Below are 22917 nucleotides of genomic sequence, written 5' to 3'. Positions count from 1 at the left end.
GTCGGCAGGGCGCTGGGCAGCCTCCTGAAGCTGCGCATCCCGCAGAGCACGGTGCTGCAGGGGATGCTCCGGGGGCATCCCCCAAACCCAGGGGAGGTTTGCGGGGCTGAGGAGCCCATGGGAAGGCCCGGCTGTCCCCGCAAACGCGCGGCGGGGAAGCAGACTTGCCTTCCCCTCCACCCCAGCAGACACCGCTGGCCCTGGCGGGGAGCGTGTGTGCCTGCGAGTTGGTCACACTCCAGCCACGGGACGTTGGAGCACGTGGGTCGGGGTTTCCTACAGGTTCCCTACGAGGTGTGTTTGAAGGGCTCAGCTCCCCGTCATGCAAGCGGCGTGTCCTCCCTGTGCTACGGGGACGGGGAGGTTCGAGAGCAGAGTGCTTCGCCATTCCTGCCACAAGCCTTGCGCCCTCCCCGGGGCTCTCGCTCCCTCTGCTCTCCCTCCGGCTGGAGCCGGCACACAGCTGGATGCTGGTCACCTTGTATAACCTTGGGTGGAGGGTGAAAGCTCAGCTTTCACCCATCCTGCTGTGCCCGGCAGCTGCAGACAGAGGGGAAGGTCCCTCGAAGACCTGCACAGGTTCCCAGTAAGACCCAGACGCTGAGCCTGAACATACTGGATTCCTGCAGCAGCGACGAGTGTGTTCTCAGCCCTGCCGCCTCACTGCGTCCCACGTGCACCAGCAGCAGTACCTCCCTACGGTCCCTTGTACCTGCACGGCTGACACTTCGCTAACAGAATCACAGAATCACAGAATGGTTAGGGTTGGAAGGGACCTCTGGAGATCATCTAGTCCAACCCCCGAGATGAATCTTCAGCCAGTCCACGGTCTAAGCCCTGCTGCTCCCGCTCTACAAGCGGCGCCCTGCTCTGGCAGAGGGGCTGACCCCAGATGTGTTCCTCCTTAGCGCCTTTATTGAACCAGTCTCCTAAAATGTCCTCAGAAGGACAACCGAAAATCCAAACTCTAATCCACCTGATGCCTGATACAAAAAAATAAACCAACAGGATCCTCCCATTGCTATTTCCTTTTGTTGGATGACTTAAATGGGTTGTAAAGACATTTAAGTGACAAATTGTTGTCTCTGCAGCGGAACTAAATAGGGGTGGGAACACTTCACCTTGGATTCTCTTATTAGTCACACGAAACACTGCACCGCACAGAAATTAAAAGGGATACAACCATTTAAGCCTCAAAGAAGACAGCGGATAGACAGTCACACCACTCAGCCACCCAGGTTCTCACTGATGCACACTAAACTTGCTGTCTCTTTCAGATTAAGGAAAAGTTGAGAAGTTTGTGTAGAAAAACCTACCAACGCTTGCAGTGGGTGTCATGCACAGAACTGACCCTGCACACCATGCATTGAAGCGTGGAAAGATGAACAAAAGGGATATTTCATTAGTGAAGCTCCAGTGTTAGAAATCACTTTTAACTAAAAAGCAGGTATTCTCTTTGCAGCATTCAGTATTTAAGCACATGCAAACAGATTCTGCATATTGGTACGTAAATAGTTTAAACTCAGTTTTAAGAGATCACAGCAAACCAAATTAATTCTTGAATTCTTGGGTAGTAGAGAATGTATTTCTTCTCCCACCCTGGTATCAAATTATATGATCTATCCTAGAAATCCAGGTTGTTTGGGTTGGGGTTTTTTTGGTATAGAGTATGTTGACTTCTTTCCGATCATGTCACCAGAAAACAAATTGCCCTTAGAGGAACGTCATGCTCATGTTAAAACCGACTTTCCAAAAGCAATTTACTCCTGCAAGCTGGGATTCAAAGTCTCTAGTTTAAGCTGAAAGAGGCAGTTTTCTTCTGGACTTGAAACAATCGTGATGAGGCCATTTTCAATAGACACCCTGACCTTCCTCCCCCCACCCCATGGCAACCCACGATGCTGATCTCTCAACAACTGAAGAGGAGAAACTAAGAAAAGCAACAGCTCGATTCCCCTCCCCACGGCGTGAGCTGCTACGTGCTGCCTCTCTGCTTCGCCTTCCCGAGCGCTGCAAAGGCCGAGACCAGATCCGCAGTCTGATGCATAAGGGAAAACGGGGATGCGTAACATAAATTCATCAGAAATCCGTCCTCTGACTGGAAATTTGCTGTTCTGCCCAGCATTAATGTCTTCAGACGAGAGCAGGTGCCAGCAAATAGACCTGTTACGCATCAGCCCCGCGCGTAATTTCATTGCCATGAGCCAGGGCACAACAGCACACCGGGAGTGCCGGGTGGAAAGCTAATTTATGGTGCTCGCATCAGAAATGCGTGTCCTTATGTCAACTTTGGCAACGGCGACCTCGAGGAAGAGGAGCGTACAGCCAGCGGGAGGACTTGGCATTCTCAGAGGTGTCAGTGTTTCCTGGAGAAGCATTTCACTTGGCTCCTAACAGAGTTTTGGGAAGGTCAGCTCAGCCCGTCCCCTCCAAGAGCACTTTGCAGAGCACGAGGCAGGAGGCTACCACTCGAACGCCTCCCTCCGTCTCTCCGTACAAGACTCCACTTCCCTGGAAGAACATCTCGGCAGCTGCTGAGTTCTGAGTGTCCCCAACTGCTCTCGTAACGGGAAGGTCACAGGAGCACAGGGTTCAGGTCCCAGCTCTCTGGACCCACCTGAGCCAGTTTGGTCTCAGTCTCTACAGCTCTTCCCCTGACCCCAGGGAATGGCAAGGCCAAGGTGCAGGTCCACGGTGGTCACCTCGAGGGGCCAGCCCAGAGAAACACTTCGTATATATTTGTAAATATCGTCTGGCAAGTGAATACAGCATTAAATATTAAAAACACCGGGGCTTTGTTTTCTTACGATGCTCTGCAATGATAATAGTTATACTAAAAAATGAGCTATCAACTCTGGAATATTCCTAATTCAGCCACTTATAACACTTACTGCTCTAAGCAGGTTTGGTTTTTCATTTGGCTGCAGTGAACAGAGGTTAACTGGCCGGTCAGCAGTCGCATCTGCCACGTCAGTATTTCAAGTCCTATATGAATTACTGAACTGCATCTTTCAATTTTACTCTGAGACCTTAAGAACTGGGAGTGAAATTGCTTTTAAAAAGCTTAGGTTATCATAGCGGTCAAAAGACAAGCAAAAGGGAAATATATGTCTTTAAATAGGATTATGTAATTTGTATTTACTAAAGAGGAACCGTCCTCTCTATAAACATCGTGGCTGTTAGCATATGTAGGTCACTGAGACAGAAGCTCAGAAAGACACCTGCAGCTTCAAGTCAGCAGGCGGATCTACATAGAGGTCCACAAGACATTTTAACATGAGTTAACATGAGTGCTACACAAGAGTCAAAGAATTAATTTGGGATTAACTACTTGAACCGTAAGGAGGAGAAACAGAAAGTATGAATTCAAGAAACATGCAGACCTTTTTCTTAGTTCGACCACTTAAAAAAAAAAAACAAACCCCAAAACCAAACAAAAAAGGCTAAGAAGGGATCTTTACAAGAGAAAAGCTCTGAATTGTAGTAGATGAAGAAAAAAAAAAAAGTCAAACAATATACGTTAACTTTTCATCCATTTTTAACATGAAACTACACACTAATACTCTTTTACTAGGGACTCTTACAAATCTGCTCATTAGCTCAACGCCTAGGTCATAAAAAGACAACTGTGCTGCTGGGGAAAGCAAGGAGACGCTTACCTGTAGGGATGAACGTAGGCTGTTGCAACTGCATGTTGGCTAGAGCCTGTTGGTAGTGGAAAACGCTTGGGTTAAAGACTGTGGTGGCACCATTGTTTTTTTCAAGTGCTGGTCTCTTTGGTAAAGGTTGAAGTGCACCAGGCGGCAGGGCCTGTGGATAAGGGAGGCATTAAAGACAAGTGGAGTAAAAAAAGGGGGCCCAGACGTAGACCAAGCATGCAATAAATAACAGGGGGTCTTGGCGGCAAATCACCTGCAACTGCATCAACTTAGGGAGGCAGGGAAGAGAAGGACGGCTAAATCACGGTAGAAGCAGTAGGTGGAACCACAACTTCACTAGGGAGGCAGTTAGTAACGCACCAGGAGAAGGGGCAGAGTCGAGGCGGAGGGATGCTAAGGGAGCTTCTCAACAGGGCTGACTTGGGCACACAGGGAAAAAAAAAGCCCGGAGGAAGAGGAGGAGTAAGGGGAGAGGTGTTCACCTGGACACGGTACTACGAAGAGCAGTTGCAGGCAACAAGCATTTACAAAAAAAACCCCAAACCAAACCAGCTAAGAGAAATAGAGTAGATGACTATTAAAAACCCAAGAAGATTAGCATAAGCAACAAATGCCACGGGAAAAAAAATAAGGGACGCTTGCCTCTGCCTGTCTCAACACCTCCCTACTCGTACGAGTGCACGCGTGGAAGTGTGCGCACTTGTGTGCAGCCAACCCCTGGGTCCGGGTGGTAAAGCTGTCGGTTACCAATTACGTCCATAACGTGACATTCATATTAAAACGCCATTTCCACTCGTTAATAGCGAGACCGAGCAACGTGGTCAAGAACAGGCCTGATTCTCTACCACTCGCACCAGCGGCACAGCTCACCACCAGCCGACTTGGACCCGCTCCCAGTGTCGAGTTGATGGCCTCCACCAGTTAAATACTGCTCGCTCGGTATTAACAGTGGAAAAAGCTGTCGACAAATCTGGTGTTCGAACAAGATTTGGGTGGGCCTTGCTATCAGGCAAATCCTCTCTTTTTGTTCTATCACACCACCGGGCTTCTTCCACCCCGTCAAACCTGTTTCATGATCAGACTTGGTAAAAAGCATTAACCCAACTCAGGAACTTTTCTCGGTGAGTTACTCATCATTCACCCAAGCGTGTCTCAACAGCAAAGTAGTATGTCAGGTTCTTAGGAGACAGGAATGTTTCTAATGATTTACAGCTTTTCATTGTACCCGAGCAAAAAGCACATTTTTTTTCTCCACGTTGTGATAGAAAAGGGTCCTTTTTAATTATGCCCCACAGTCCTTTTTGCACGTAACACTCCCATTGACGTCAATGAGACTTACGCACGTGGAAGTCATGCAGAATCAGGTCATTTCTGCCTAGTTGTGTTAGTCTGTATCATGTAGCAAAGCAATGGCTGAAAAATAGGGTTATCACTCCTATTTTTTTTTTAACAGGTGACAGTGAAAGGTAGATAATGGAGGAGGTTTAGCTAATGAAGGGTTAAAGCTACAACCACACAGTACTTGGAAGAAAGGACACAAGCAGAGATTTGAAAGCGTTATGAAGATCAACACACAACAGAACATAAGTGAAAGCTTGCAACAGTTTGCCACCATCTAGAAACAGGTTTCACTTTAAATTTAATTTGCTATAGGAGACTGCTCATCTGAGAAATGTTAAGCAAGATACTTCCAGGCAAAACATTACTCCATCCTATCTCTACTCGCATGGTGGCTTTTGGGTGGTTTGAATATTAAAAAAAAAAAAAAAAATTAGAAGAAATTGCATTTGCAAAACTGCCCTCAGACATGCACGCATCCTCTGCTAATGCTAGCAGGCATCAGTGCCAGCATTAGGACTTCATCTTTCCACACTTCCTCTGGCTGGTACCAAAAGACAGCAGTCAAACACGGAACAATATTCTCAGACACAGACACCAAACCTTTGCTTAAGGTCTGTATTTTGGAATAAGATCTTCTCGGTACAGATCTAAGAGTTCCCATTTCTAGGGAAGCCTTTGTTGCTATCTAGGTTAAATCTGACCATATCTACATCTCGCCTATTTAACGATTGCTCCATGAACGTTCCTTCAGGCACGGGACAGATTTGCAGCTTGTAGAGACCGGAGTAGCTCCGCTTACATCAGAGGTGTTTTACAGATTACAGATTTACAGTGACTGCAGAACTTGCTGCTTACATTCATGCTCCTTAGTGTGCACGATTGCAAAACATTCTTTTTCAGACGCTTCCAAATTCTGCCTCAGAAAAAAATTTACTAATTATAGCAAAGCAACTCTGCCAGGCACATAATGGACTTTTGACTCCTTGTTTCTTGGCCAAAGGCTGTCACCACCCCAAAATGCCCATTATCCCATAATGGCAGTGCCAAAAGCAGAACAGCTGAAGGCTTTGAGACCTCGCTGTGATGTCCTGGCTCTTTACAGGACAACTCCTGAGCCCAGCGCTGCAGTCAGAGGGAGCACACAAACACCCACAGGCCATAGGGATGTCAAGGCACAAAGGTCTTCCCCGTCATCTCTCCGCCATCATCCTTCCTCCTGGTCTGCTAAAGCCACGTGGGAGCAAGGGAGAGAAAGGAGCTGTGGCAATCCCTGAACAGTAGCTGGGGGCAGAAACCCAAATAAATGCAACATTTCCGGAGTCTTCTAATGAAACAAGCACACTTCTGTGGGCACAGGAGCCAGGAGCCCATCGCCATCTGCTTCTGGTTTGACCCAGCCTTCTGGGTCACCTCTCCCACCCCAGCCGCTGGGGGAGCATCCGTACAGGAGCATGTCCTGAAGATGCGCTCCTCCTGTTACCAACCTGTCTAATTGCAGATATCAAGGTACCGGAGGGCCCCGGGGGACAGAAGGGTGTTGCTTCACCACTTCTTCAGCCCTCGTGTTGAGGTAACGGCCTCAAGTCCGGGGCACACTCACTGAAAGGTCTACCTACAAGTGCCCAGGAGAGGTGTCTAAAATTGCACATGGGCCAATACAGCTCCTGGCATGGACACTGGAGCAAACAAGTGTGTCTCTTTGGAAACGAGGAAAGCCAGCGTTCCTGTAACGGCCTCAGGACCTGCCGGGATGGTAACAGCTCATGGGGAGACATTTCTGTCATGGGTCTGAAGGAACACCCCAAGCCTGTCCTGCAGCACCTACAAAAGGCAACGGGAGACTCCTCACCACATTCTGACTTTAGTGAATTCTGTAGCAAGTACCTCCCTGCTGCAGGACAGGAGCTAGACTAAATCCTTGTAGCAAAGAACTTACTTGCTGAGTGTACCTCATCCTGCTGCTTGTCATTGCCCTCTGGACAAGCTCTGACCATCACAGACATAGCAGTAACCTCTGACAGTAACCTCTTCTGACTTTCCAGGAACTTTTTTCCAGTACCTAAAGGGGGCCTACAGGAGAGCTGGGGAGGGACTTCTTACAAGGGCATGGAGTGATAGGATGAGAGGGAATGGTTTTAAACTGGAAGAGGGGAGATTGAGATGAGATCTGAGGAAGAAATTCACTCTGAGGGCGGTGATCCCCTGGGGCAGGTTGCCCCGAGAAGCTGTGGCTGCCCCATCCCTGGAGGTGTTCAAGGCCAGGTTGGACGGGGCTTGGGGCAACCTGGGCTGGTGGGAGGTGTCCCTGCCCAGGGCAGGGGGGTGGAACCAGATGATCTCCAAAGTCCCTTCCAACCTAACCCATTCTATGATTATTTTTGCCCATGCGTGTGCACACATGCGTATGCAACATATGCAACGTGATCAGCCCATGTGCACTGCTGAAAGGGTTAATTCACTTCAGTATCCATGCGATAGCCTGCACTGATCCCAATGAAGAATTCCCACTACAAAAATGCCAGACACCCTCCCACTTTTGGGCTGGGAAAGCCAGCCACATTCCTGCTGGAACACCAGCATCTGAACAAAGAGGTTTGTGCCACTTCTCTGCATGGCATGGCGAGCAATCTTTCAGCATGACTGACAGATAAAAACACTTTGCATGCCAAAGTCAAAATTTCCCATGTGCCGGCTAACAGCCCTCCCCTTTTTTTTTTTTTTTTTCCGCAAGACGAGGACTGGATTAAATCTTTGCAACAAACAATTTAATTGCACCTCACAGTTCCCCTCAGATCGCTATCTCCCCGGAGCGGACCACACTTTCACCCCCTCCACGCTCAGCAAAGCGGGGCCGGGTCTGCATCTGGCTCTCTGCTTCAGTCCGAGGCACTACAAAACACAAAACCATCTGAGAGAGGGCAGAGGCGGCGCCCGTTCCCTGGCGAGCAGCAGAAGAGATCTCAGCAGGTTCCTCTGAACATTATACACGCTCTTATCGCCACTGTGAATCCTTCTCTGGTGCAGCCTTCCCAAAGGGTTCAGAGGAGGTGACACATTCCAACAAGGCGGTTTGCAAATCTTCAGATGTTTCAGCGCAGGAAGACTATTAAAAGTAACTTATCTGATGGGGGTTTGTTAAGCAGGGGAGGTCAGGAGGGTAGGGGAATTAAAGGGCTTTCCCATCCTCCACCAGACTCTCTCTCCCTGGAGAGATGGCTCTCGGAGAGGGCAGCAAGGCACCACGCAGGTCACTGCCTACGCTGGCTTTGGGGACAGCCACTGGCACCGGGGAGTGAGAGGCTGTCACGTCATCTACAGCGTAATTCCACGACTGCTGGCGAAAGCTGGTCCCTAGAAAGGTTTCCTGCTGCTGCTGTCTAAAACCCTGGTAAGAAAGCCTCTTGACTACTTAAAAAAACCCCAAAACAAGTTTTCAGAGAGGAAGGGGAGCAGATCAACCTCTGCTTCCCAGCTCTGGGAATGGGGAGCAAAACCGGCTTGAAGGCTTCAGGGCTGCCCTGTGTCCACTCTTCCCTTTGCCCCCCATAGCTGGGCGACAGGCGCCATTTTTTGCAGGATCTATTGGATCCCTCATTATTTGGGCTGAATGGGAAACAGTTGTCTCCTGTGGAGCCAGGACGGAGAGCAGACTGGGAGGATGGCTTTTGCCTCGCTATAGAATCACAGAATCGTCTAGGTTGGAAGGGACCTTTAAGATCAACAAGTCCAACCACCAACCTAACGCTGCCAAACCCACCACCAACCCATGTCCCTGTGAGTGTCACGAAGACAGAAAAAACGTATTTGAGACTCAGAAAATAATCAAAGGTGGCTTATATGAAGACGGTTTGCAGGCAGGAGCCTGGGGAGCGGATCCTGTGCCTGCAGCAAAAGGCACCCATAGCGAGGTCCCTTTGGTGACGCTGCAATATGGGGGAAGAACCAGCGCCAGCTGCAGTCACCTCCCCACCTTACCGAACAAGCGACCAAAGTCCCGCACTGAACTCGGCACAGCTCTCTGTGGGTGTTCCTTAGCTCTCTCCCCCTGCTTCTCCTACTGCCAGGAACCACCAGGACCGCAGAGGTCCTACATTTGCGCTGTGCCTGTTGCACACAACACCGTTTTGCAGAGCGGTACCAGCAGGACCCTGCCAGGCAAGGCTGTGCTCTTGGGCGTACCACCAAAAGTTGCCGGATCTGTCCCGCGCCATCCGGGCTTCTGGCACATCCAACACACCGCAGACCTAATGAGTTCAAGTCTCACCACAACACTGCGTCTCACAACTCCGAAGCTGCTGCTGTTTGGAAAAACACCTCAAAACCCAGCGCTGTCTCCCCCCTACCCCCCTCCCCTAAGGTTGTCCGCTGCCTCCAAAACGCAACCGGGCTTCAGGAGGCAAAGCGCGGATGGTTAATGGATGGTGTGCAGGGAGCAGGATGGGCATGTCTGAGCGGACACTGCAACATTTCTGGCCGGGATGGGCAGTCTCCCCAGGCACTAACACCACAGACCAAGCGCGGAAGGCTTTCATGCAGACTACGATGGTTACGTGCAAAGCCAGAAGGTGAAAGGTCCAAGTACCAGGTCAAAGGTTGCCTCCAGCGGTCGCTTCAGTGATCTGACAGCTGGCTGAGTCTTAATTAGCAGGCAGCGAGCACATGATGGCAATGGGCCGGGGATGGGGGGTCAAGCACAGTAACAAAAACAGCAAGCAGAGGTGTGTCAAGAGAGAGCGACATTTTGGGGAGGCGAAGAGAAAAAAAAAAAAAGTAACAAAAATGAATGCATTATACAACATATTAAAAAGACGAGGCATGCACAACGCGGGGTGGCTGAGTAACTACCTGGCCTAGCGGCTAGTCAGCTATTTTGCCCCAGTAAATTTTAAAAGTAAAGGAACATCCTCACGGGACACGTGCTGTGGAGCATCCCCACTGCGGCTGGCACAGCCGGCGAGGAGCCCCCCCGGGATTATCCCCCACAGGTGGACTTGCGCTGGGCTTCAGCCCTCGTTCCGCAGCTCCACACCACGCGGAGGGCAGCGGGAGCGCTCGTGGCAAGGGAAGGACCACCGGTAGAGAAGGGAGGTTCAAGCACGTGCTTGAGTGCCATCCTGAACTGGGGACTGAGCCTGACCCAGTTTGTCTGACTTCGCTGCACAGACTTCAGCCAAGTGCGTAAAGCCACTCCTTGTGCATGTCAAGTAACCCCAAGACCGGGTCCCTCAGAGCTATCTTCTGAATTTAGGTTTGAGGTCATTCCAAATCTATTTTAGAAGGTACACCCAATTTGTCTGGTGGATGTTGTTTTGATCCAAGAAAACTGGGCACCGTTTTCCCCTTTATTAAAGTCTTATTCCTCAACAGGTACAGTAAATGCATCAAACCTTGAAAAGTGAATGAATAATGTAAGCTGTTTTGGTAGCAGGGGTGATGCAACAAGCCATCAATAAATATTTTAAAGGTTCTAGTTAACAGCATACAAATAAGGTTAATTACATTTTTAAGAGAAGCCAGCAGCATGAATAAAACACGCACTGGCTTTGGTTAAGTAGCGGTGTCCTAGATAATTAGTGAAAAAGTAAAGATTCAATTGTTAAAAAACACAAGAGTTTCATTTCAGAAGGTTCTTTTTCAACAGTCCTGGGCTCTTGTTTCAACCATAACAAAAATAGTAAGAAATCTAATAAACAAACTCTGCAGGACAAATAAATACTGCAGCATAAATTGGTTCTTCAAATTACATTCTAGGTACTATTGATGCTACAAGGAGGGCAGTTGTTTAATTTCTAGAATCTTCCTGGCTGTGCATTAAATTTCACCACGAATGAAAAGCAACCTCTTTTACCGTCTTGAAAACAAAAAGTTATTTAGAAAAATTTTAGTAGCCTTACTTCTAAATCCAAACGGAGGCAAGACCCTTTTTCATATTAGTTATTAAAAAAAAAAAATAAAAAAATCACAGAAAGAGATGAGGTTGGAGGGGACCTCTGAAGATCACCCAGGCCAACACCCTGCTCAAAGCAGGGTCAACCAGAGCAGCTTGCTCAGGGCTGCGGCCGAGTTCTGAGTATCTCCGAGGTCGGAGCAACCTGTTGCAGCGTTTGATCACCCTCATGCTAAAGCGGTTTTTTCTTATGTTTAAATGGAATTTCCCGAATTTCGATGTCTGCCCACTGCCTCTTGTCCTTTCACTGGGCACCACAGAGACGAGGCTGCCTCCGCCTTCTTCACTTCCCCCGTCGGGACTTTATACCCCCTGGGCCTCTTCTTCCCTCCCCAGGCTGAACATCGCAGCGCTCTCACCTCTGGAATAAATAGATGCCATTAAACCAAACGCAACAGAATGGCAAACATTTACTCCGGCTAGGAATTGGATCTGGTAAGTTTTCCTTGACTCGTTTTTAGGATTGTAGGGCTCAGAAGTCACAATTCAAACTAAAACGCAGGTGGGACGTTCTCTACCAAGTCCAAAGTACCCAACAGGTCAGGAAGTCACCCTCGGTCTGAGCCCTGTCATCTCACTGAGCTTTGGCAAAGGTATCAGGCACAAGTTTGCTCAGCTCGAACAATCGATATTCGGTCTGCTTTTAAGTCAGTGGAAATTTTGCTACTGACTTCAACAGGCCAGGATCTCCCTGCAAAGGACGTATTATGGGATGGGCAGCCCTTGTGTACTGCGGCAGCTAAACTGACACCTACGACTTAGCCAGGGAAGGTGTTGGTTCCAGGTGCTGCTGTACGTGCACTCATGTCACGCCATGATGTCATGTCAGAAAATCACAGGGTTCGCCACCGTGTCCCCCTAACTGGCGGGAAGTGCTGCGCCACTCAGGGCTTCATGCTATGAAGCACACAGAAAGGATGAAGAGATGGGATTCATACCGCACATGCTCTCAGCTCTCTAGTCAGCCATTTACAAAGCGCTCTGCTTTTCCACAAATGACACATATGACACGAATGAAACCTCTCAGCAACAGAAATACAGCTCGAGAAGAGCTCTACTTACCATTGCAGCTGCAGCTGTCTGGTTCACCTGGTGTTGAGCTGCCTTGATTTTGGCTTGCAGGTGTGCAGGGGGATGAAAGTACTTGCATTTCTCCCTAGAGCATCGACCTTTGATGTAATCCATGCAAACTGTAACAGTATTTTCATTTGTGTCTATCATTGCAATATCTATAGGGTGAGCATAGCGGCAATCATTCTCACCACGTGTGCAATTTCCACGCTGAAACTCTCGACAAACCTTAAAAGAAAGTCACATTGTTGAGCAGAACATCGTTATTCTTCATTCAGTATTTTCAACACATACTATCGGTTCAGCTGGCCACATTAAACTACGCCTGTACGCTAAATCCACGCTCATCTTGGGTAGCACACATACCAAGTCACAGGGGCAACTGGTGCTACGCACAGCTGGTACAGGGCATGAAAAAACCCGCAACAGTACGACGGCCAATTATCAAATTCAAGTGAAGTACAGAATTTGTGCAGAATGGAAAGTGACCCTGGGAAGTCAGTACCATTTTGCCAAAACTTAGGGAGCTCAGGATTCCTCCCCTGCCTCTAAAGCTTAAATGTTAATAACTCTGCCATTTGTGTCTCAGCTGGATTACGTATTTGTTATTGGGCACGCTCTCAGGCAGGACATTTAATTCTAAACATTGCATGTGGCTGTTATTTGCAACAAGTATCTTTTCTTAAATACGAGGAGCCTCTTTCACATGGTCTCACTGCCCTCCGCAATAAAATGCTGACCCTGCGGTTACTGACAGCACGTTTGATTACACTGCAATGTGTTCGTAGGGTGTTACCAAAATCGCTAGCTTTACCAACATCTTGCAGATCCTCCTAAGTTATGAGCACTGAAGCATCAAAGGCAGAGAAAAAGGTTCACAAAACGGATCTGTAAGAGTTCCTTGTCTGAGGTACTAAAAGGAATCGTTGAGGATTATAGCTGGTGGTATAGATCACGTACCAGTGCACTATCAGGCTGAGCGTGGGGAAAGGTGAGACATCATGTGAGAAAAGAAGGAATCAGCAAGGCAATCTAAAGTACATAGCACGAAACGGTGTGTTTTGAAATTACACCCTTCTCCACTACCTTCCTGTGTTATAATTTACACCTGCAGGGGCCTCTGAATTCAGGTTCTCAGCCTTTATCTCCTGCAAAGCCTCTGCTTAGGGTTGGAAAGACGCTTACAACTCCCCCAACACTGAGCCCCAGCACGCCCAGCCAGCTGGGGGGGAGGAGATGCCTTTCCCATGCCCCGTACGCAGCATTTCCAACAGCGTAATGCTCGAAGCTTTCTGCAAAAGCTCAATAAGCTGTTCTTGAGACAAGCAAAGTGTCTGTCACTTCCAAAACATCTCCCACTCAACTCAGCGAAAGGGCAGACCATCTAATTGCATTTTTTTCAAGTGTGGCAGATCACACACGGGAAGCAACAACCCCAGCCCTCCTCTAATGCCCACTGAAATCAGAAGAGTGCTCCCAAATTTCCAGTGACTTCCAAGGACCTGGGATCGGAACCCACACGAGAATGCGTCCGAGCAGAGAGCGGCAGATTGTGTGAGGAAAGCTGCAAGTTAAACTCTGCACTACGCTGCACCGGGGCATTCTAGCAGAGAGCAGGAGCTGGGACCACATGCCCTGTTCATTTCCATCAGCAGTATCGTATCAGATGTCCAAATACCTCCAGTTTATCCGTACGCATCAGTTTCTGCCCAGCAGAGCCTCCTGGTACTGTAACAGTAGGATTTCCGGAAACCAGGACAGGAGTATTTGGTAAAAGCTCTGCAGGAACCAAGCCCATCCCAGGAGAAACGTGACTCAGGTAGGGACTAAAAGCCATCGTGGGGCTCGTTGCAAGCGATGGAGTCACAGGAAACGTCGTCTGCATATGGAAAGAGGAAAAACAAAATATTAGTTAAAAAGCTCCATCTTGGATTACCCCTCAAAGCCTTGCAGTGCTTCGGTCCTTTTACACAATTCGATTAGCGACATCAAAATGCCGTGCTCTCGATCTGTTCATTTATCGCCATTTACTTGCGATCCGGTCGTTTCTCCTGACTCACAGATTTGTGACTCAGCCTGAACACAAGGCATCTTTATTTGTCAGATCAAAGCATATTGATGATCTTTATAGTTTAATGACACAATTAAACAAGCAATTAGGGCAGGCCCAAATTAAACAGACTTCTCATTCCCAAATAAATGTCTTAGCTTCTGTATGTCTGCACTGAGCCCCCGGGGCAAACCGCAGCTCCAGGTAACCCTGTTAGCCGCACGGCTGAACTCACTACCAGCCTGCACCGGGCTCAGCGTTGCCATGGCTGGCCTGGCCTCAGGTAGGCAAACAGGACCATTTAGAGTCAGGCGAGGCATCTCTGCGACGGTACGCTGGAGGTCTCTGTTCTGCAGGTCTGGGGTTTGTTTCAGACTGCCAACAGCCTCCAAGCAAAAGCCATTTTGCAGGAGCATCCTGAGCCTACGCTCCATGTGAACGGCAGCAAGAGGACACCAAAGCCACCAGTGTCACAACGTGCCAGACCTCATGGCTTCAGCAAGAGCGGGTGGGTCGTGGGCTTGGAAGAGCCATGGACAGAGCGTACCAGATGAGGTGGCTCAAGTGGGCTAGCACGAGGTCCAGGACCCCAGCTGGGCTGTGAGGAGCGATGTCCCCGTGAGGAGGTGCAACAACGAGCCATAAAGACCTCAACTGCTTCCAACCCCTAAATGGCGTTGGGCAAGCACAGCCGAGCTTCAGCGCCGGTGGCCAGAGCAGCTCCCCAGCGTGAACTGGGAAAGGAGCCGCCGTTCTGCCAGGCAGGGGAGATCACACCACGCTCCTGTGCAGGTGCTCGGTTTCAAGTCTGTGAACAGCTCCTACGGCCAGGGAGCTTGTGAGACCTTAAAGCGCCAGATCTGAGGGGCGTTTGGGAATGACACCAATTCCAGCGGATGGAAACCCGCACCCTGCCCACCCCGCAGACTCGACCAGCCCCAGGACAAGCAGTCTGTGACAAAACACCCTTTATATCTTCCCCTTCTGTCACCTGCTCCACTGTCAACTCCGGGTTACAGTCAAAGCCGCTCACGTTGGCGGGCGCACGTGATGCCACCCTCGGTAGCTAAAGCCTCTACTCTGCAATAAATGCAACTACACATACAAGATAGCCTGGGGTCGGTTTTTTTGGTGACACACATCACCCCCTATCCCCCATGCTTTTATTTTTGTATTTCTAGTCTTGTGGGTTTCTAAAAGAAACCACATATGGACAGCGTGTTTTCTTGATGGCATCTTTATCCCAGTACTTTTATACAATAGGAAACACTTTGCTGCTTGTGATCTAGAAGAATCCAGCCCGCAGCAGCACCAGCCGAGCTGTCCTAACCTATCCTTAGCTTAAGGATGTCCCCTTCCTAAGGTCACAGTGACAGCACGCAGCGCCTTAGCTCATGGAAAGGGGATGACAGGTCACTTCCAGCATCTGTCCCACTTTCTCCTCCACGATGAGGAGACAGCCTCCTGAATCAGCGCTGCTGGGTTCTTCAAGCGTAGCAGAACCATATAATCCCCTCTCTGGGATGGATTTCCAATTTTCCTTCTTTTGAGCCTGAGTCAAGCCCCGCTTCAGCTCATGGGAGACTTTAACTGTTATACCCAGAGATCCTCCAGTCCACAGCCCTTTATTAAATCATTTTCTTCTCTCTTTCAATTCTCCGTGGCTCCCAGACATTTTACACCTTTTGCTGCTGGAAAAAGCTCTTTAAGGATCTTCAGATGCTGTAACTCCCTGAACACTGTAGCGAGAAGGCAGCATCCATTAGGCTGTTTTCTTTTGTGCAAGCACCAGTAATTACAGCGGCATCTACTGAACTTCTGTCACCGTTTGCACTGTAAATGCTATTTTAAGGAGCTTCTCCAGCCTGGCCAGTCTGCACAGGGTTGTGCTGGGGCCCAGCACACGTTGTCAGCACTTGGTTTGTGTGTACCCATAGTAGCCCAAACCTTCCAGCACATGTGGCTTGCACAAATGTGCAAGGGGCAAATCTACCCCTACGGGTTTCCAGCACCCAACACAGCAGGAATCTTAGAGACCCTGACAGAGATGTGGCACAGACGTTGCTCCAAAACTTCAGGAGACCCTTGAAGGCAAACTGCCCCTGCTTGGGCTCCCGCACAACCAGGAGCCATCCCCAGGACCCAGCTGGTTTCTGAGACAGGGGGTGATCTTCCTCCCACTGCTCAAGTGGAGGACGCCAGGGCGTTTGTGCAGCCAGGGAGGAAGGCTGGGGGCTCGCAATGCCTCGCGCTGACCCCATTCACCAGAAACCGGTGGGAAGGGGTGCGAAACATTGCCGAAGAGATGGCATACCAGCCCCTGCACCAAAGCCACTACGAAGTGGGAGGCAGGTCCCCCAAAACACAGTCCCTATCTCTTAAGGGTGTTCCCCAAAACATAGTGCCCCTCTCCAAAGCTGTTCCCTCAAGAGCAGTCCCTCTCCTCACTGGGAGCAACTGGCAAGGGCCAAGGGACCTGAACCCAAGCTGAGGTGAGTGGAGAAAAGATGTCAGTGAAGAGCAACCAAGGAGTACAACCTCCTCCTGCTCCCGGGACATGCAAAGGGGTGCACAAAGGAGCAGGACGGGTTTTTCTTGATGACTGCTGCCATTTTTCACCTATTTCCATGTCCTGATATCTCCTGCCATGTTCCTAAGGTTTCACAACCGCTTCTTCTGCCCACCTGAACCGTACGCCTGGTGCTGCTGACTGCAAGGGACAGCTCTGCTCCACAGCCTGCCCGTGGGCAGGGGACCCACACTCGGTGGCCACGCGGGGGTCTTCTGCAGAGGCACAGCCAGAGACCTGGCTCACCGCGTTGCACCCAGAAGCACTGGGGTTTGTAACTCTGGAGCGCACGACGCACGCTGAAAACTGCTTCTTTGTAAGCTGGCATCAGGGAGCTCTGTATTTATTGTGGCTGATGAGGGGAAAAGATGGGCTGCGCTCATTGCCAGCCCCAACTGCCTGTCTTGGATTGGGAAATCCAGTCTGGCTCATGCATCAGTACCAGTAATAAAGATGCTGCCAGCCAAATCTCTCCTCCCTTTACGTCTGTGCAGGTCCCTCGTGCCAGGCCTGTCCTGAGGGATTTTGAGCGAGTTTCCTCCTTGCAGCCAGAACCTGACAGTAATTTCTACTCCAAACGGCACAGCTCTCCTCAACGCACATCCCATCCACCTCTCCTGACTGCATCCCACCAGGGGACCTGACACATCAATGATATCACTGTACACTGAAACAAAAAGTCTCAACTTAGTCGCTGGTGTGCTCTAGGGCAAAACGGAGGGATTGGAAGTACCCCCACTTACCCCTTGCTGCCCCCCTTAAAGCTCTTGCAAACTCAGGAAATACAGGGTCAGGTTTCCTTGCAAACTACCTTTTATTAACCACAGCATGAGCAGACACTACCAGTAACTCCTGAGCAGAGGGAAACAGGTTACAGGGCAGTGCCAGAGGGGTCCAGACTGGTAACAGCTCACAAGACTGGTTTACTAAAAGAAAAAGAAAAAGAAAAAAAGAAAAAGAAAAAGAAAAAGAAAAAGAAAAAGAAAAAGAAAAAGAAAAAGAAAAAGAAAAAGAAAAAGAAAAAGAAAAAGAAAAAGAAAAAGAAAAAGAAAAAGAAAAAGAAAAAGAAAAAGAAAAAGAAAAAGAAAAAGAAAAAGAAAAAGAAAAAGAAAAAGAAAAAGAAAAAGAAAAAGAAAAAGAAAAAGAAAAAGAAAAAGAAAAAGAAAAAGAAAAAGAAAAAGAAAAAGAAAAAGAAAAAGAAAAAGAAAAAGAAAAAGAAAAAGAAAAAGAAAAAGAAAAAGAAAAAGAAAAAGAAAAAGAAAAAGAAAAAGAAAAAGAAAAAGAAAAAGAAAAAGAAAAAGAAAAAGAAAAAAGAAAAAGAAAAAAGAAAAAGAAAAAGAAAAAAGAAAAAAGAAAAGAAGTTGAAATGGCTGTTGAGAGAACACATCTCGGGGGGGGCTGCCAAGGACTCCGGCAGCTCTGAGCTCCTCACAGACCCCGAGCACAGAGCACAGGGAGAAGCGACAGTCCCAGGGAGGGGCATTTGTCACCATCGGTGGTGACAGAACCTGGAACAGCTGATTTTGTTAACAAACTCGAAGTTGCATTCGATTTGCCTAGCAGAAATCGTACCAAAGCTAGAGAAGAAAACACAGAGTGGGTGTGAAGAGGAAGGCAGAGGAGCGGCTGGTGTTTTGTCGAACACAAGCGCTGTCTCAGCCGGGAAGTGTTGATTCTGAGTTACCTCAGACCCTAAAAAGGGAAAGCCTGAAAATGAGAGACCCAGTATAAATACAGAGGTGTTGACGGCCTGAAGGAGGGGAGACAGGTCCCTGCTAAGCAGCTACACAAGGAAAGCACACAAAACCCCGCGCCAGCTTTTATTATAATCTGGTGATAGAAACATAGAAGATAAAGATCTCCTACTGACAAGGCTGAAGACCCTGATATTGAAAACATAATTGGTGCTGTTCAGAAAAAGCAAAAACCTGTGTTCCCCTCCAATGCGACGGCACGGGGCTGGCTGTAAAGCCATCCCTCTAACGAGAAGGCTGAGCGTGCGGGAGCAAACCCAACTGGCCAAAGCATCCAGCTACCTACCACCACAGATGCTCGTTTCCCCAGTCTGACCACAAAGACACACTCATAATTCAAAGGATATCTCATTTGTGGGCTGCTGTTGTGTAAAAGTGGGGTGTTAATGCCCCACAGCACTCGGCAGACACCAGCTCCTGGGTGGACCATTCCTAACGTCTCTTTGACTAGAAGTTGAGATAGCAGTCTTTTTTCAGTGGCGCCCAGTGATAGGACGAGGGGTAATGGGCATAAACTTGAACATAGGAAGTTCCATCTTAACATGAGAAGGAACTTCTTTACTTTGAGGGTAGTGGAGCACTGGCACAGGCTGCCCAGAGAGGTGGGGGAGTCTCCCACTCTGGAGACATTCCAAATCTGCCTGGACGCTGTCCTGTGCAACTGCTGTAGGTGCCCCTGCTCTGGCGGGGGGGTTGGACTAGATGATCTCCAGAGGTCCCTTCCAACCCTAATGATTCTGTGATTCTGTGAGATATAGATTGGGTTTTTGCTGAATGGAACAAATGCCTGCCCAAAATACCTATCGAAATATGCTCCAGCACTCGTTCCAAGCATCACTGGCCCAGTGAGTCGGTCACCCTGTGCTTCAACCTCTCCATCAGCACTAAGGGGCAGCAGCAGGGTCCCGCTGCCGCAGGAGGGGACGCAGGGCTGGGGTAAAGCCTGGGCTGCCTTCAGAAGCATGGGTGACACAGAGCTGTCGAGACACCTGGAGAGACAGTCCTGGCTACAAAGACCTTGACAGGAAGAAGAGATGAAGGGTCTGAAAACAAAGAGAGGGGGAACAACCCCCAGGGGAGCAGCAGGGGCAGGTGTGCCAACACGGCCGTGCTCTGTCCATCCGCGGGTTCAGACACAGCTAACGGCAGTGCCTCACAAGCCACCGCCCTGCTCCATCAGGTCAACTCAGAGCCCGTGCTGAAGCACCTCCACGGCAAGCTCCAAACGTGTGTCTCGCGCTGCTGCAAAGGGACAGAACAGAATGGAGAAGGTGGGGATCAGGCCCAGGGGGCAGCACTTTTTGGGTGGCCTTCCTTTGGCACACACATGGCTCACAGAGACTGCATCTGAGAAACCAGAGACGGCATTGACCAAAATGGCTCTCCGTATCGATGCCGGAGCCCAGCTCTATCCAGCTTCAACCTGACTTTTACGTAGTCTAACAGAGACAGAGGCACAACAGCAGTCCAAAGAGTTTCCAGCACAACCAAAGCCAGCAGTCATGGTGAATTTGGACTTTTAAAACCCAAAACTTTACTGGAATCTTCCTACTTGGTACCTACATCGTCTCTCCAAGGCCCCTCTGGACAAACACACCATGCTGAGTAAATACTCTGCTCCATGTCCTTGCCTGACTTGTTTTAAAGTGCTGTAGGAAGCAGTCTGTTTAAAACTGCATCGCGGGCACCGAACGTTCATGTGATTCTCAGCTTTGCACGGACGGTTAGCAGCAACATCAGAGAGCAACCAGAGACTTCGGAGAAATAAGCTCACACTAGCAACCATTAATTCACACCTAGCAGCTTCCGTCAGCAGCGTGCGGCAGGCAGCCCACCCGGGACACGGTCCTTCTCTGAGCAGTCATTAAAGAGCCATCATCGGGGTCCCGGCTCTCGGTTCGACAGGAAGATTAGCTCTTGCTGGACGTCAGCAGTGGTGCAAGAAGATCTGGTGGTGAGTGTTTAGATGCAAGCTCACAGACACATGCAATGCCGTTTCAGGAAGCACGGTGAGAAGCTGCTATGTGACATGCTGGTGGTTTTGGTTAGGTTTTTTTTTGGGGGGAGGGACGTGTTTGATGTTGGTTGGGGTTTTTGTTTTTGTTTTTTTTTTCTTTCTTTCTTTTTTTTTTACACGGTAGCTTTTCTGGTGAAAATGCACTTTAAAACGTCTAAGCTTTCAGCTATTGTTTGGAGCTATTAAGCACGCTGTTCCAGATCTCGTCTCTGGCAAGCATCCCAATTAAGCAGGCATCCCGTTGATCAGCTTTCTGATCACATGGGATTTGTTCTGCTGCTGCATCTGATATAATACTTTCTGCTTTGAAGAATTTCGTGCGTAGCCAGAAGGACGCCCCACCCTTCTCGTTTAGAGAGAAAAAAAATAATATTCTCAAAGCCTTCTTCCACTGGCAGCATCTTCAGGAAATCAAAGGCAGGTGAAAGAGCAATCTCTTGTTTGTCCTGAAATTGGTGTGGAGCAAGTCGGGCAGCCGGAATTAGACCAAGAGCTCGTTTACTCTGCGCAAAAAAAGAGTGTGGGAAAGCAGGAAGGGAGCAGTCATCGCAGAACAAAGTTTTATTTTTCTTCTTTGCCCAGGTCTCCCTCATGGCACAATTCAGAAACCAGGGCCCTTTCTCATCAGATAAGGTTACCTCTGAAATGAGAGCACTAACCAGACAAACCGACAGATTCCGCCTCAGAGGCAATTTAAAAGGCAGGAGTGATATTGCAGGAGCAAACTGGACCTGCAAGATTGCAAAATGGGAAGATGGGAACTTTCCAAAGAGGAAATCCCAAAGCTGTTTTGAATAGCCAGCCAAAGAGCGTCCACTGTGAATTCCCCACAGAGGAAAACCCCAAACAGGAAAGGTTTGCTTTTGGTATAGGGCTAGGAAACCAGTGCTACCATTTTGTGGGAATTCAGGATTTCCTTGTGATGTGCACGTACTTTCAAACTCTATAAGAAGAGGTGCCGAGATCACAGCAGGTTAGAGATTAAGGCACAGAGCAACTAAAGACTTTTTTCTGTGGCCCAATTTCTCTTCTGCTTCACTTTTCCACCTTCAAAAAGGAAAGAATAAACAGCATTTTCCTAGCTTACACGGCAGGGTGAAGATAAAGCTGCTAACACATGCAGGATGACCAGACTAAGGGCAAACATGGAAAAGCCTTCATAAGACAGGAGGAACATGCCAGACTGGGAAAATGCCCCAGTATGGTGGCAGAGCACCACCACGAAGGGACACTGGCCAGCCTTCCCCACTGAAACACAGCTCCGTCTTTTGGCTTTTACACCAAACAGCACAACAGCCTACAACAGGGAAGTTTTTGTTTTCCGCCTCTTGTGAGGATGACACCTGTGAGACACCAGAGACACCTGTGCTTTTCAAAGCCGGGGTGGCAGACACTGAGTCTGAAGCCCCATTTGGGCAGAGGAACCAGGTGCTGTAGGTGGGACACCAGGAGGCCAAGTGCAAGTGGATTCACAGACTTGCGCACCTTCTGGCTGGAAGAGTTTGTCCTGGGGATCCAACCAGACCTCCTGTGTCAGGGGCACGTTGCCCCAGGAAAGATATTTAGCCCCGACTTTAAATGGGGAATTCCTAATTAGGCCCTCAGTTAAAAATGAGCAGCTTATTTACGTCAGGACTGCAAAGCTGCTTCAAGACCTCTGACGTTTTCTTAAAATATACATAGCGACAGACTCAAACTCAGCTGACAAATGTCACCCCCCTCCCAGACACACCAACCAGCAGACACAAGCCATACTCTCCCTGGTGTAACAGGGTTCTCCAGCCTCAAAACCTGTTTTAACCAACAGTCAAAAGCAGGACAGAGCAGGGAAGACTGCTCTGAACTCCCTGCTCTGCTAAAACCTGTCTCCCATAGGCTTCCCTCCCTACCTGAAGAGAAGGAAATCTTTCCTGCTGTTAGTATAAAACAACATTACTGTGAAAAGTAAGTGTGAGGGCTGTGAAATTAGCACAACTCTCTGCTGGAACAACTGCAGTGAAATGGGTCTCACTCCCAGACATAAAATACAATTAAGGTCTGGGTAGGATTCATCTTCCTCAATTTTAGCCAACCAGTACAACACAGCCAGTTCGAGGGAGTCAACTGGCCTCCCACAGCCTGGAAGAATCATAGAATGGTTTAGGTTGGAAGGGACCTTAAAGATTGTCGAGTTCCATCCCCCTGCCCTGGGCAGGGCCACCTCCTCCCAGCCCAGGTTGCTCCAAGCCCCGTCCAACCTGGCCTTGACCACCTCCAGGGATGGGGCAGCCACAGCTTCTCGGGGCAACCTGCCCCAGGGGATCACCACCCGCACAGGGGAGAATTTCTTCCTCATATCTCATCTAAATCTCCCCTCTTCCAGTTTGAAGCCATTCCCCCTTGTCCCATCACTCCATGCCCTTGGAAAAAGTCCCTCCTCCGCTCTCCTGGAGCCCCTTTAGGCACTGGAAGGGGCTCTGAGGTCTCCCCTTTTTGGCCTTCTCTTCTCCAGGCTGAACCCCCCCACCTC

The 22917-nt window shown here is 49.1% G+C and overlaps 1 protein-coding gene across 4 annotated transcripts in view; it reads right to left on the bottom strand.

Annotated features, from left to right (window-relative positions):
• Nucleotides 1–22917, bottom strand: part of MBNL3 (muscleblind-like splicing regulator 3) — a 58993-nt gene that overhangs the window by 5277 nt on the left and 30799 nt on the right. Inside the window, exons 3-6 of one of the 4 annotated variants that reach the window (XM_009881722.1) lie at nucleotides 13697–13897; nucleotides 12010–12246; nucleotides 3660–3810; nucleotides 1317–1352 (exon numbers count right to left, since the gene is read on the bottom strand). In XM_009881722.1, coding sequence (XP_009880024.1) covers nucleotides 1317–1352; nucleotides 3660–3810; nucleotides 12010–12246; nucleotides 13697–13897 — 625 coding nt within the window. The remainder of the gene's footprint in view (nucleotides 1–1316; nucleotides 1353–3659; nucleotides 3811–12009; nucleotides 12247–13696; nucleotides 13898–22917) is intronic. The other 3 variants (XM_009881723.1, XM_009881724.1, XM_009881725.1) reach the window with 3 other exon arrangements.

Source organism: Charadrius vociferus, unplaced genomic scaffold (genome assembly GCF_000708025.1).
Source record: "Charadrius vociferus isolate BGI_N301 unplaced genomic scaffold, ASM70802v2 scaffold472, whole genome shotgun sequence".
Lineage (NCBI taxonomy): Eukaryota > Metazoa > Chordata > Aves > Charadriiformes > Charadriidae > Charadrius > Charadrius vociferus.
This window is presented reverse-complemented; position numbering and strand designations above follow the sequence as displayed.